The 14,106-nt window shown below is 41.9% G+C and overlaps 1 protein-coding gene across 1 annotated transcript in view; it reads left to right on the top strand.

The window, feature by feature from the left end:
• Positions 1-11,706, top strand: part of GPC6 (glypican 6) — a 1,040,817-nt gene extending 1,029,111 nt beyond the window's left edge. The window contains exons 8-9 of the mRNA XM_004577405.3: positions 5,117-5,292; positions 8,863-11,706. Coding sequence (XP_004577462.2) covers positions 5,117-5,292; positions 8,863-9,065 — 379 coding nt within the window. The 3' untranslated portion in view covers positions 9,066-11,706. The remainder of the gene's footprint in view (positions 1-5,116; positions 5,293-8,862) is intronic.
• The last annotated feature ends 2,400 nt before the right edge of the window (positions 11,707-14,106 follow it).

Raw genomic sequence — 14,106 nt, 5'->3', positions numbered from 1 at the left:
TGCTACACTGTCTCTAAAATCACCCTCAGAATGTACCAAAAAAAGCTCCTGCACATGGGTACACTGTCGGCTTGACGGAGTATCAGGAGACACAGTGAGGGGCTGGGCTCACTTGGCAGCCTCACTGTTTCTGGATGTTCAGACTCCCAAGGGTAGCATTCCCATGGAAGCCATTGCAGGGAACTCCTGGGAAACAAGGCCCTGCTGGCTGGGCATGCACGAAGCACCAGAGAGAAACAGAGCTTGCCTGGGACTCGGCACAGGTCCAACTGCAAGAATCAGCTTCCAAAATGCAGAAGAGCAACATGCAAAAGTACTATCACCTTTCAGCCTCTCTCAGCTCCTGTGTGAGCAGGGACTCACTAGGGTTAATGCCAATGCACTGATAATTGGCCAGCGTTCACGGAGCCTGGCAGAAAGAATTACATGTCAACATGAGGGGCCTGCAAAACATGCATGGAAAGTGTCTATCACGAAAAAAGAATCATGGATTGCATTTTGTACCAAAATAAACATCATTTTATTTATTTTTTACTTTATTTGAAAGGAGGAGAGACAGAGCTCTTCCATGCACTGGTTCAGTCCCCCAAATGCCTGCAATAGCCCGAAACCAAGAGCTAGACCCTCATCTGGATCTCCCAAATGGGTGGCAGGCACACTGCTACTTAACCAACTAGCCATCGTCTCTCTGTCTCTCTGTAACTCTGCCTACCAAATTAAAAAACAAAAACAAAAAAACATTCCTTCTTGGGCTGCCCATTAGCAGGAAGAAGGAATTGAGACTTGGTGCTTGGCACTCCCATATGGAACACCAGCAGCCCAAGCAGCAGCATAACCTCTGAGCCAACACTCATGCCAATAAACATATCTTTCTATTCCACTTTTCCATAAACATTCTAAAGTATTTTCACATATTAGAAACAAACATTCATTTATATGCTACATATATTACAGAAGTGCTGCTTTACCACCAAGATAAAGATATGTGAGTCCACCACTCCTTAATATTTCTACCAGGACACATTTTTTAGGATAGTAAATACTTAAAGCTTCATGGAAAAAACTACTCTCTGGAAGTTTTATTATTATTTAATGAGCACTGTGAAGTCAAGAAGCGGGTAACGACACGGAGCTGAGGCAGAAGCCTCATTTCATATGAGCAAACCAATTCGTAAACAGATGTGTCACATCTAAGATGTCATGCTTGAATGCGGGATTAAGCAACACAGTTTCATCACGTGGTTTTCCTCTGGGGAAAGACAGATACAGTCTTTGGTTTGTAGAGCTTAAAAAATAATATGCAAGAAGGGGAAGAATTTTAAGCATAGCATAAGGATATTCTACAAGAACGATATCAAGGACTCTTCAGAGAGTTCTAAAACTACATATTACCAAAAAATTAGTCAAGGAGTCCAAGCTTTCACATCAAAATAAATCCATTTTTAACTTCACTTTTCAAGAAACTTCTTAGAAGTCCTCCTCTCACAGCCACCAGGCAGGGCTATGCCAGGCCCGTGTCTGAGGCCCCTGGAGGTCACTCTTCCTCTCTGCTCCTTCCTGGGCCTGGTTCTCACAGCAAGACCTCTCCAAGCTGCATCCCTTGGACTTCTTGGCCTATTGGTTTCCTGTTGGAATCAGCCAACAGCAGGTGGATGTCAGGGCATCCTTCCCTTGGCTCCCTCCCTGATTCATCTGGTTTGGCCACAGCTGTGTCACTTGGTGGCTGTCCATGCTTTCAGCTCTTGTACTCTAACAGCCTCCGCTCTAGCTACCATCTCCTGCTGCCAGCCCCACCACTCTTCACTACTCAGTGCTGATTTCCTTTAACCTTATCCATGCCTAGACAGTCTCTTGAAGAAAACCATCACCCCTTTGTTAATCTGTTTCTTTCCAAGACACAGATGAACCCAGCATCTTCGTGTGGGAATCAGAAAAAGGTACCCAGACAAGAACATGGCGTTTATTACAATGCTGCCTCTACTTTCACATCTTGAAAGTTTTTAAAGTCCATAATTACCAAGACAGGCAACTGGTGCAGCAGTTAAAATGCTACTCATGGAAGCGTAGGTAAAGATGCCACCTGTAACGCCAACATCCCATATGCACTCTGGTTCATGTCCTGCCTGTCCTACTTCTGATCCAGCTCCCTGCCAATGGCCTGGGGACAGCAGCAGAAGATGACCCCAGTGTCTCAGCCTGTGTACTTTTGTGGGAGACAGAATTAAGTTCCAAGTTCCTGGAGTTAGCCTAGCCTAGCCCTGGCAGTTGCAGCTATTTGGGGAGTGAACCCCAAATGGAAGATCTAGCTGTCTTTCCCTTTCTGTAACTCAGGCTTTCAAATAATTTCAAAAAAAAAATGATGCTTTGGATACTTGGCCTTACCTTCAATTCCAGATTCTTGCTACCATGTGCCCTGGAAGGCAGCAAATGATGGCTCAGGGCATGGGTCCGAGACACTGATGTGGGGCACTCAGCGAGGGTCCCAAGCTCATGGTTTTGGCTCAGAACAGCCCCCACCATTGTAGGCATTTGGGGACTGACGTCTCTTTCTCTTTCTGCCTTTCAAATAAATAAAAATAATTTTTTCAAAACTTTTCATGATTAATAAGTTTATTTTGAAGTATTTATTATTTCTATCTGGAAAGAGTGACGAAGAGGGATAGTGACAGAGATCTGCCAGCTAATGGTTCAGTCCCACAAATACCCATCACAGCAGGGGCTGGGCCAGGCCAAAGCCAGGAACCCCAGCAGGGTCTCTCCTGTGTGGGTAGCAGAAAACCAAGTCTTTAACCATCATTTGCCATTTCCCAGGCACAGCAGCAGGGAGCTGGATCAGAAGTGCAGTAGCCAAAACTCAAACCAGCACTCTGAAATGTGTTACTGAGTTGCAGGTAGCGGCTTAACCTGCTGAGCCCCATCATCTCCTCCTTAAAGAAAAAAAAAATGGAAGAGAAGAAAAAGGCACTGTTGTTGATTAATGGTGGTTTACAGAGTTGGGTTGGATTTTGGCACCAACTTGCTGCCTCAGATCTCTCGGCTGACTTACAATCATGAAATTCCCCCCACAGAACCTGGGAGTCCTACAAACGTGTGGGCAAATCCCAGAGTGCTGGAAAATACATTCTTGGAAAATGTGGATTGGCCTAAATGTTTAAGAATGTTTGGGACCTGATTGGGAAATTACATTCCAGATTAGGAAAACAAGTTGAACAGGCAAGTTCACGGAGACAGGAATGGACAAGAATCCCTTGACGAGAGTGTTGCACCAACACAAAGTAGAACTCACAGGAGACGGGCTCTGCTGGCTGGCTGTAAAGGGTGACATGTGCTTTGCAATCCATCAGGCCACGTGGGCCGGTGCTCAGGGAACTCTGGAGCTAGGTTTGACTGGAACCATGGTTTGCCCTCTACTAGCTCTGTGACCATCCATTCACTTCGCACCGAGCCTGTTTTCTACTTCATACCATGGGGATAAAACAGTACCCATCTCCCACAATTGCTGGCACACTAAATTTTAAAATGCATGGAAATGCATATCACAACAATTACCATTTTGTAAGTAAGACAAAAGCAGTGTGTTATGAAGATTCACTGGAAAGTGGATTCAGGACTCACTAGAAAGGAAAAGAGGAGAAAGAAGCAAATTTGGAAGAAAAGAAACAGAAATGAGAATCTTTGTAAAACAGAATAGACCAAATACTAGGAGACTGACAGGCCATGAGAGTGAGGGACATACAGGGCTCCGAGCAAGTTTCTGGGATCTCCAGCCTCACTCACACAGAAATAAATGTAGGCAGCCCAGGCAGATGATATTGAAGGATTGACAATTTTGACATTTGGCGACACATACTTGGTTAAGTGTCAGTAAATCTATCAAAATGAATCCAATATGTTGTTAAAGAATGAAAACCCAGATATCTCAAATATTCCAGCAAGTATTGGTTACACATAAAACTTACCAGAGGTGTTTTTTAATATCCAGAAGTTTCCTATGACTAAAATACGAGGTGGGAACCAGTATGACCATTATGAAAGACAGTATAGATTCCTCATACATCAGAAAATAGATGTATTATATGACCCAACTAGGAATTTACTCAAATGAAATAAGCATATGAAAGTTATCTGCACCTCCAATGTTTAGTGCAACTCAGTTCACAAAAGCTAAGAGATGGGATCAACCCTCCACCAACAGATAACGGGATAGAGAAAATGCAGAAACGTGCACCGCTGGACTGCAGGTTGGCCACAAAAAGAACAAAGTCCTGTGTTTTACAATAAAAATGGAATTGACTGAAAACCATTATGCTTAGTGAATGTCAGTCTCTGATTTGTGGCAGTTAACACAGATTTTTTTTGTTTGAAAAAAAAAATGTGTAGTAATGAAACAGACAACTTGTGATGTTTTTAGCCCTTATTTAAATCCCTATGGAACCATAGCCTCCCTATTTTTTGATTATTGAAAATCATGGTTAGTTTTGAGTTAGGCCTATAGTTATAGAGTGGGCTGAACTCATATTTTTGTAAAATTTAAACTAAAAAAAAAAGGAAAAGAACAAGGAGGCTTGAGCCAGGAAGAGGGAAGAGGAAGTATGATCATCTTGTAACTACAGCCATAAAACACATAAACTCTGTTCTCTTTATACTAATAAAATTGTATAGAAAAATAACAAAATAGAATCTGAGTTAGGGTGCCTGAGTTAGAGTATCCTCATAGAGTAGTACTCTCTCGGCCTGCGCGTCATTTCTAAGTCCAGGTCTTGGTAGCAAATTTAACAGAAGAACTGAGGAAGTTATAAGCCCTTTTGCTTAACCTAAGTAACATTAGGAATGTAGAAATAAAGAGTAATTCAGTTTAACTAGTGATTTCTTTAAGTTTATAATTTAACATTTGTCATTAAATGAGCCTATGTAAGAATTCAGTGCCATTTAAAGACCCAGTCTGAAGCCATTTCAGCCACATCCCCTCTGCCCGTTTTCTCCCTGTTTGCACCATCTGGCCTCTTTTCCAGTTTTTTTCTAGGTGCACTGGATCCTTATTCAAGATAACATGACAGAACCTGGGTCTGAGGTCCCTACTGTACCATCTGAGCAGTTCTCTCCCTCTGCCTTGCAGGTACTTGCCTGAGATCATGAATGATGGGCTGACCAACCAGATCAATAATCCCGAGGTGGAAGTGGACATCACACGGCCCGACACTTTCATCAGACAGCAGATCATGGCTCTCCGTGTGATGACCAACAAACTCAAGAACGCATACAATGGCAATGATGTCAACTTCCAGGACACAAGTAAGAACAGCTCTTGTGGCCGAGTCACTTTCAGAGTTTAATACGGTGATAGAATATGATATACCTCTATTTTACCATTGCTTTTCTTCACAAACAGTGTGCCCTTGGATTTTGTCTCATTATTTCCTCATCTGTAACACTTTTCAGATTTTAAAGAAAGCTCTGAGCTACAAAAGTGACACTGCCACTAAAATCAGAACTAAAATCAGAACTGGTCTTAAGGAATAGCTTCAGTGTTACAAAAACCATGTTTTTGCTTTCTCCTTTCCCCATCGCTATTCACACCTGCCTCCAAATCCTGCCACCTTCCTCCCAGCACCAATAAAAAAAAAAAAAACTCTACAAATTGCTTAGACACACTCAGTTTCCCTGTCTTAATCACTTGAGAACTTGGGTCTTCCCCAAATTACAGTTTCCACCTCAGAGTGCTTTAGCAATGACAATGCAGAAGCAGTCTATATTCAGCAGAGACCACACTTAGAGTTTTGAACTTGGACCTCATCTTGGACTGGCACCATATGGTTCATCCTCTCTTGCAATGCTGGGCAGCAGCAGCGAGCATAATGCCAGTCAGCCCCATGGTCATGTAGTAACACTGCACTGTGTGTCCTTCCGAGCTAGGGTGTTTGGTAGGTTAGGGATCATCAGTCCTTCTCAACTCAGGATATTTTCAACTTCTGATGGGTTTATAAGGGCACAGCTCCCTTGTAAGTTGGAGAGCATCTTTTTGAGTCTCTGATTTTTTCTCTATAAAACTGAAAGCATACCTGCCCAGGGGAATGCTGGAGAGGCTCATTTGAGGTGATACAGCAAGGATCTAAGACAGTATCTGTGAGGGATGAGTGGGTTCAACTGCACTATTCTCCTCTCTATCCAGAACTGTTCATACATAAACTGCAGCTAGTCATGTGTGAAATATTGAAATAGTAAAATATTAACGTAGTATTACACATGACTATTTTACTAATGATTATAAGATCCAAAGTGAAAGACTATAAAATGAATACTACCATGAAGCTAACTATATCCAGGTTTTGTCTATGTGGTTTCAGCATATATAATTGCAACGGCAAGTTTGGGTTAGTGTTTCTTTCTTTTGGGGAGATTTTTTTAAGTGTGCACCCTCAAAAAGAGAGTTTGCAGGGAAAAAATTATGGAACATTGAGGTGAAGTCGCCTTTGATTCTGTCACTTCATCATCAAAGCAAAGGATGATTCTTGAGTGTCTGAATTAATGAAATAGAAAGTTCCAGATATCAAGTCATCTATATTGTCAATTATCTGCAGAAAAATTTTAGTGCTTCATTGCATTTTAGAGAACTCAAAAGTGAATTTCTAAACCAGCTCAGTGAACTGCACGTCTTTGAATCATGCCATTGTCTAGTTTCTAAGCCAGGCCTCTCCTTTTCTCCTAGAAAGACTGTCACACAGGCTTCAGCCTCCATTGCTTTCCTCCCACTCGTACTTAGTCTTGTTCCTCTCATTCCATCTGTTCTGTCTTCAAGCAATACCGTGCTTCACCATCCGGGGCATGGACTGCACGGATGGATAACGGAAGACACCTGCGATTCAACTGCTGATGCTCATTGCTCTACTTTCTTCTCTGAGTTACAGAAGTTAGAGACATATCAGTCTGCAACACGGAGGGGATGGCCAAGCAACAGAGATCATGCCCCCTCTCCTTTCAAAGGAAAGTAAAACCCAACAACACTAAGCATCCCATGGCTGTAACCTGAGCTCCCAACGTGGCACTCAGGACACAGCCTGGCACACACACCATGCTCACGTCTCACAGCCCTCAGTGCGTTGACTGCTTTTGACCTTTCTTAAGGTGCCCATCCACTTCTTAAAGTCTACATTTAGGATTCCTTATCAGAAATAGATGGAGCCATTCTTTTTTTGCCAGTCGGAATCCCCTGATGTTATTCGCTTCCCACAGTTTTAATATTCTATATTGCTTTAAGAATATCTTTGTAAAGGTTATATTACTTTTTGTCAAGATACCAATGTTCAGAACAATCCCCTTAGCAATTTTGCTATCTTTGAATTTAATTAATGGGCATTTTCCCCCTTGTGAAGATTGCTAAAGATAACTCGGAAAAAATGTTAAGAGCCTAAGTATACAGTATGTTCATAGTCATACATTGAAGCTTCCAAAGTTAATCTCAAAAAAGTGATTGCTAGAAGCTAGGAGAATAGGACTGGAGGTAGAGAATGGATAATGGTAACAAAATGCACTTAGCTATAAAGAATAATGTCTAGTGTTCTGTAGCAACAACCTATTCGACATTTATGAAGAACTAAAGGAATTTGGAGGTTCTAAACTGAGAAATAAGCAGCAGACTGAAATGCTAGCCATCCTGATCAGATCACTATACAGCTTATTCATGCACTGAACTATAATGAGGTATCCCATCATAATTAGACATTATCAACTGAAAACAATGTTTAAAAAACAAAATTATGTAGATGCAAGTGATCATAAAAACTGTGAAACCACCACTGCACATCTGCTTTAAATACGTTCTTTTGTGAAACTAGCACTTCTGGGGCCAAAGCAGAAATGTTACTTTCCCTTCTCCCCTCAGGAAGGGAAGGCAGATCACAAGCCAGCATAGTAACTGGCTCAAAGAGGGGTTGGGAGATGTGACTGAAAAGGATAATTAAGAAGTATATATTTTTAAAGGTTTATTTTTCTTAGAAAGGCAGATTTACAGAGAGAAGGGGAGACAGAAAGATCCTCCAATTACTGGTTCACTCCCCAAGTGGCCACAATGGCCAGCCGAGAGCCTGGAGCCCCTTCAGGTCTCCCACGCAGATGCAGGGTCCCAAGGCTTTAAGCCATTCTCCGCTGCTTTCCCAGGCCAAAGCAGGGAGATGGATGGGAAGCAGAGCATCTGGGACACAAACCAGCACCCATATGGGATGTCAGTGCTTGCAGGCAGAGGATTAGCCAGTTGAGCCATTGTGTATATTAAGAGAAAAAATGTATATTAAGAGAAAAAATCTCAAAATCAAAAAATCAAACAAATTTGTAGCTGCTCTAAGATGCAGCTGGGGAGAGACCAGGTGCTGGAGAGTAAGCAAGGAAGGAGATTTTGATGATAAAGAATGTACACCTTTGTGAATACACTGAAAACCAGTGAATTGTTCCATTAAATGCCCAAATCTTAGGATATGTGAATGAATTAGATCTCAGTTAGGCTCAAGGAGACCCTCCAGACACCCACATACCATATCCGAGTGGGTGGACCGACAGCTAGCACTCCTGCCATGGCAGACAGTGAAATGCCCGAGTTCTCCCACCCACGTGGGAGACCCAAATGGAGTTCTGGACTCCCAGTGTTGCTCGTGGTCAGGCACAACACGCGGGACTTTGAGAGTGTGAACTGGTAGACAGCAGCTCTGTTTCTCAATAAACTTTGAGAGAATAAACAAATCCAGCACCTGATGGGAAAGGGGCTGGTGGGGAGGAGGGTCCCCAGAACCTGCGCAGACCAAAGGCACTCCTGGCCTTGACTCCTGCCTTGCTTTTACACTTCAACCTTCTTCTCCCATCTTTCCACGCCAGGTGATGAATCCAGCGGCTCGGGGAGCGGCAGCGGGTGCATGGATGACGTGTGTCCCACAGAGTTTGAGTTTGTCACCACGGAGGCCCCGGCAGCTGACCCCGACCGGAGGGAAGAGGACTCAGCGGCAGCCCGGCTCGGTCACTCTCTGCTCTCCTGGTCTCTGGTCGGCCTGGCCCTGGCAGTGCAGAGACTGTGCAGATAATCCTGGGTTTTTGGTCAGCTGAAACTGCATTTTAGCTCTCGGAATGGCCAACTCGCCTCTTTTGGTACACTCTTGGCCAATGGACCATGCCACACCAACTTCCCGTTTTCTATGAGAGGAGAGCAGCCCTGCCAGCTGCCTCCGTTTTGTTTTTCCAAAGAATACCGGGTGCCAGACTGAACTGCCTCCTCTTTCCTTCGGCTGTCTGTGGGGACCCTGTTTATTCTAGAGAGAATTCTTACTCAAATCTTTCGTACCAGGAGGTTTTCTTACCTTCATTTGCTTTTATGCTGCAAAAGTAAAGGAATCTCACGTTGTGAGTGGGTTTTTTTCTTTTTTCACACTTAGAAATAAAGGTAGGAAGAAAAGAAATTTCCCTGTGAAATCAGGCCAAACCCCCAAGACAACTGCATTTTCAAGAAAGAAGCAAACAAGAAAGAAAACACAAAAGAACTTCAAAGCTATAGTCTGGCTTTGACAAGAACTCCCAGTGTAAGCTTTTCTGTGACAAATCAGGTTTACAAAATGCTTATGGGGAGGAAGCGTGAAACTTCTTAGAACTAGTGAAAATACATTGTTGTCTTGGAGGTGTTCATCTTGCACTCTAACCACATGATACCAAACTGATTTGGAGGTACTGATGTTAAATTTAAAAGTACATCTTGAATGAGAGCAAATATAATTGATTCAGCGCCTCTGTCTCACCCTGCCCAGTTCCAATTTTCAGAAATGGCACCATGTTTCTTAATCCCCTCCATGTCTGTCCATTGTATCCAACTGGCACCGATTTGTTTACCCCTTCACCTGCAGTTACTAGTGGACATGCCCATTAAGCCAACCTCCCCAAGGATCTCAACTGACAATAATCTCCAACGACACAATCTCGGGTTTTGCCACAGGTTTGACATTAACGAGATTATCTCTGCCCCCGTGTTCATCCCCTCTCAGAATAAGTTTTTTTTAATTAATTGATAATCAATTCGATCCATAGGTGAGTTTTCATTTTAATGATTTGCCTTGTGTCAATTGGTTTCTGAACCATAAGGGCATTCACTTTCAAAAAAAACTCACAATAAGAAAAGCAAAACAAGAAAAATATAAATATCTAGTATTGACATGGAGATTTCTTTCACTTTTTTAGTCTTAGTATGATCATCTATTTTTATATCTATATCTATATATATATATATAAATCACAGATTTTAACTTCTTAATTCCAAGCTCAGGGTTGACACACCTTTGTAACAAAAACGTTTTGTCAACCAGCTCCTCTTGTTTTGTGCTGATCAGAGAAGGGAACCCTCCAAGGATGTGTGAGCACTGAGAATCAAGAGAGAGAACTTTCTATGTAACTAAATGTCCAGTTACTCCAAGTTTGCCAGGGCACACCCTTTCCATGTAGCATGCTTTGTCCTGGGTGCTCCAGAACATTCTGAGCTCATGGGACAAGCAATGGGCATGCAAAGACTTCACTGCTGATGGAATCTCTAAGCGCTATGAATGTGGCTCGTGAAAAACCATGGCTTACACATGCCACACCTTCGGCCTACCTTGCTGCCTGGCACTTGGAGAAATGATCTAAACTCAAAGGGCCAATCTGCAGCCACGGCCTAACCTATCCCCAAGAATGCCAAAGCCAGGCCTTGTGCTTCTCCTGGCAGAGAGAAGCAAAATAAACCAAACTGGGGCTTTGTGGATACAGCTGGCTAGCCACATGTTTCTTGGTTTTTATTATGCATCTGGCATACGGAGAAGAAATGTCTCAAGACACCACAGTATGCCAGACACATTTCAATTAGCTCATTGACAGTATTGACCCACAAATGGTATTTTTCGATTTCTGCTCCCATCAAAATTAAAATTAGCTATTGATTTAGTCATCACTCTTCAGTAGAACCCATGTGGCACCATAGTGTTAAGTATATTTGAGCACTTTTACAAAACACAAAGTATTCACAAGCATCTATTGCTACTTTACGCCTAGCAAAATATGAAATGTAGAATTCTGAGAGACTTTTTGGCATCCATTCATTTAAACCTTTATGGAATTAACATTTACTCAAATCCAGCATTTATACACTTCAGGAAACCATCTATTTCACTGCCAAACTTCCACTTCCTGTCCTCACTTACACATCTCTGAAGGGCCAATCATCAGCATCACTCATTCCATGGCATGTTCAGAAATCAGTATTATCTTTCTCCAATAACTAAGGTGCAATACAAATTAAATCAATTTTGATTTTTCCAGAATAGTTGAGTGATGACTTGCTTCTATGGTTTAAAACTTCAAGTCTTTCTCTGAAAAGATTTCTGCATTCTCTTCTATAACATGGATCAGGATGCCTTGTTTTTCCTACACTTTCAGCCCGGAAAGATTTTGTGCATGTGTATGAATACACATTATGGCAATGAATATGAACCCCTTTTATACGCACTAAACACACAGATAATATATAAACGCCTGCTTCATTTCTTTCAACACCTTCATTATCAATATTATTCCTACTGATGAGATGCAGTGATGTGGAGGAGCCAGGCAGAGCACTGAATTGCCTCTCAGTAAATGATGCCACATTGGTCACCCCTGCACGGATGTGGTACAAGTAACCAAGTTGTAGTTCCTGCTGTTTCTCATCATCCTGCTGTCAGATGATCTTCAGATGAACTTAACACAAGAGTTGCTTTGTCCCTGAGGACTTAGCTTCATCGAATTAGCCCCTTTCCATTGAGTATGATGGCCCCTTCCTCACCTCCCTCCCCAGTCCCCAGCTGATTTTTCTTTCAGTGACAGAGGAAGCAGAGAGGCTGCGCGGTGAGGTCTCTGGTCTGCTCTCTTCAGCTCTTATGTCCCCTAGGTTCTGGAATCCCATCATAACTTCTGTTATGAGGAAGGAGGAATGGGCTCACTGGGATCAGACACTAGAAATCGGGGGGTGATGCTCAGAACTACAAACACTTAGCTTAATAAAGTGCCTCGATTTACATGTTCTTTAGTTATAATATGTATTTTTCTAACCAAATTACACGTCTGTACTTGGTGTATATGATGGTTTGTATATGTTACAACAAAAGCTAAGCAGAGGCTAATGTCTTCAGCAGAGAAGAATGCATTGCACAATCACAAATGAGAGCTATGCTTATGGTTCTGCATGGAAGAGCAGCCATGATAACCTTCTCTCGTTGTAATGAAAGCAATGTTGGGGGTTGGTGTCCTGCTTGTAGCCATTACTGAACACCAACGCTAGAAATCAGACTCCATTACAGAGATCCAACCAGAAAACAGTTTGTCCCTCCTGTTTGAGATGTAAGGCAGAGGAAATACTATTTTGTCCATGCTATTATTCACCAACAAACAGAAGTGATTATACAGGCAACTTCTTTAAATCAAGCACATTAAAGCTATCACTGGATGCAGAACCCAGATAATTAATTTGTATTCCCTGCTGCAGACATTAGCTAACTTTAACTCTTCTGCCATTACATACATGTTTTGGCTACAGACTAAACACAACTAAAGTCCCCAAGGAGGAATAAACTTTAGCAAATTTCTGAGATTTTTCTATTGCTTCTCTTTGCAAAGCTAATTAACAGGTGGTTTTGATGAAAGCTACAAGGGTTAGCAATTACAAAGCTTGCCTCATCCGAAATTTGAAGAAATTCAAACTCGTTTCCATTTACTTACTATCATTACAGACCTGACCTATAATTTTAAACAGGGGGGTATGGGGAAGAAAGACGGTTTAGCTTTGCCAACAGAAGAGGAAAGGAGACCATAACTTAGAAATTTACAGTTTGTTTCTCCTTGGTAAGGCCAGTGTTTAGTTTTAGGCCAATTTACATGATTCGAGTATTGATTTGTATGCGTTCTGGAGACTTGCTATCTCGTGGCTTGTGGCAGCACAGGCTCAGCTTAGCGTGGGGACATATGGAACTTCTTTCAAAGTTGAGTGGCTACCGGAACCCTTGACACTGTGCTGATGACACCTGGAGAGGGCACCTGAGGATGGTGTCTCCATGTGCATAGACAGCATCAATGTGTGCACCAATCAAACCTGAACTTTTATGTGACTGTCAAATGAATATTATTTGGGTTATGGTTTTTCATTTCTGATTTGGATAGAAAATTGCTATTAATCTTGTATTAAAATAGTTTTTAAAAATCTACCAGTGCCCCTTCTGCATTTTCTTAATCATTGTTACAATCTAAAATTTTGCAACTTTTGACTATACATATATAATATAGATTGAAATAGTGTCATTTACCAAAGTACACCCAGCATTTGAAACTGCAAACTTTTTTAACTTTGAAATATATATAGCATCCCAAATATTACATAAAATACCAGATGTTTATTCTTTCATATTGTTTCTTTTGCACCCCTTCTCCCACCAAAAAAAATTAAGTGTGTTGAGAACTGATGTCCATATTTTACAAATGAGGTCCAAAAACTTAGGTTACTTGTGAAAAGATGAAACATTGTACTCTCAAGCATACTACATGTTGTATATTCTGCTGCAGATCCACTGAGCATTTCTCTAACTCTCTCCCTGTGCTAATCCTACACAAGGTGCTGTCACTGGTTGTCAAAAACCACCAGCCGAACATGATTCTTTCTTCAATGCACCTGATCATAATTACTAAACATACCCATACATCACTAACACCAAGAATCCGTAATTATGTAACGATTGTCAACAAAAATACAATAAAATAAATTTTAAAAAAATAATAAGAGAACTCATATAAAGGGAACAAGGAGACAGCATTCATGAGCAGGTGGTTGGCATAGCAGTCAAACTGCCAAATGGGACTCCCACATACTATATAGGAAAATAGGTTCAAGTCTAAGCTCTCCTGCCTCATCCGACCTCACACTAAGGTAGATGCTAAGAGGCAATGGTGATGGCTTCATTAGCTGGGTTCCTGCCACTCATGCAGAAGTCCTAGGAAAGTCACTGGCACCCACATTCAACCTGTGCCAGCTGCATACATTTGTGGAGTGAATCACTGCACAGATAGACACACGCTCCTGCCTGT

Source organism: Ochotona princeps, chromosome 12 (assembly GCF_030435755.1).
Source record: "Ochotona princeps isolate mOchPri1 chromosome 12, mOchPri1.hap1, whole genome shotgun sequence".
NCBI lineage: Eukaryota > Metazoa > Chordata > Mammalia > Lagomorpha > Ochotonidae > Ochotona > Ochotona princeps.
The sequence above is the reverse complement of the archived record's forward strand: the minus strand, read 5'-3'. Positions and strand labels throughout refer to the sequence as shown.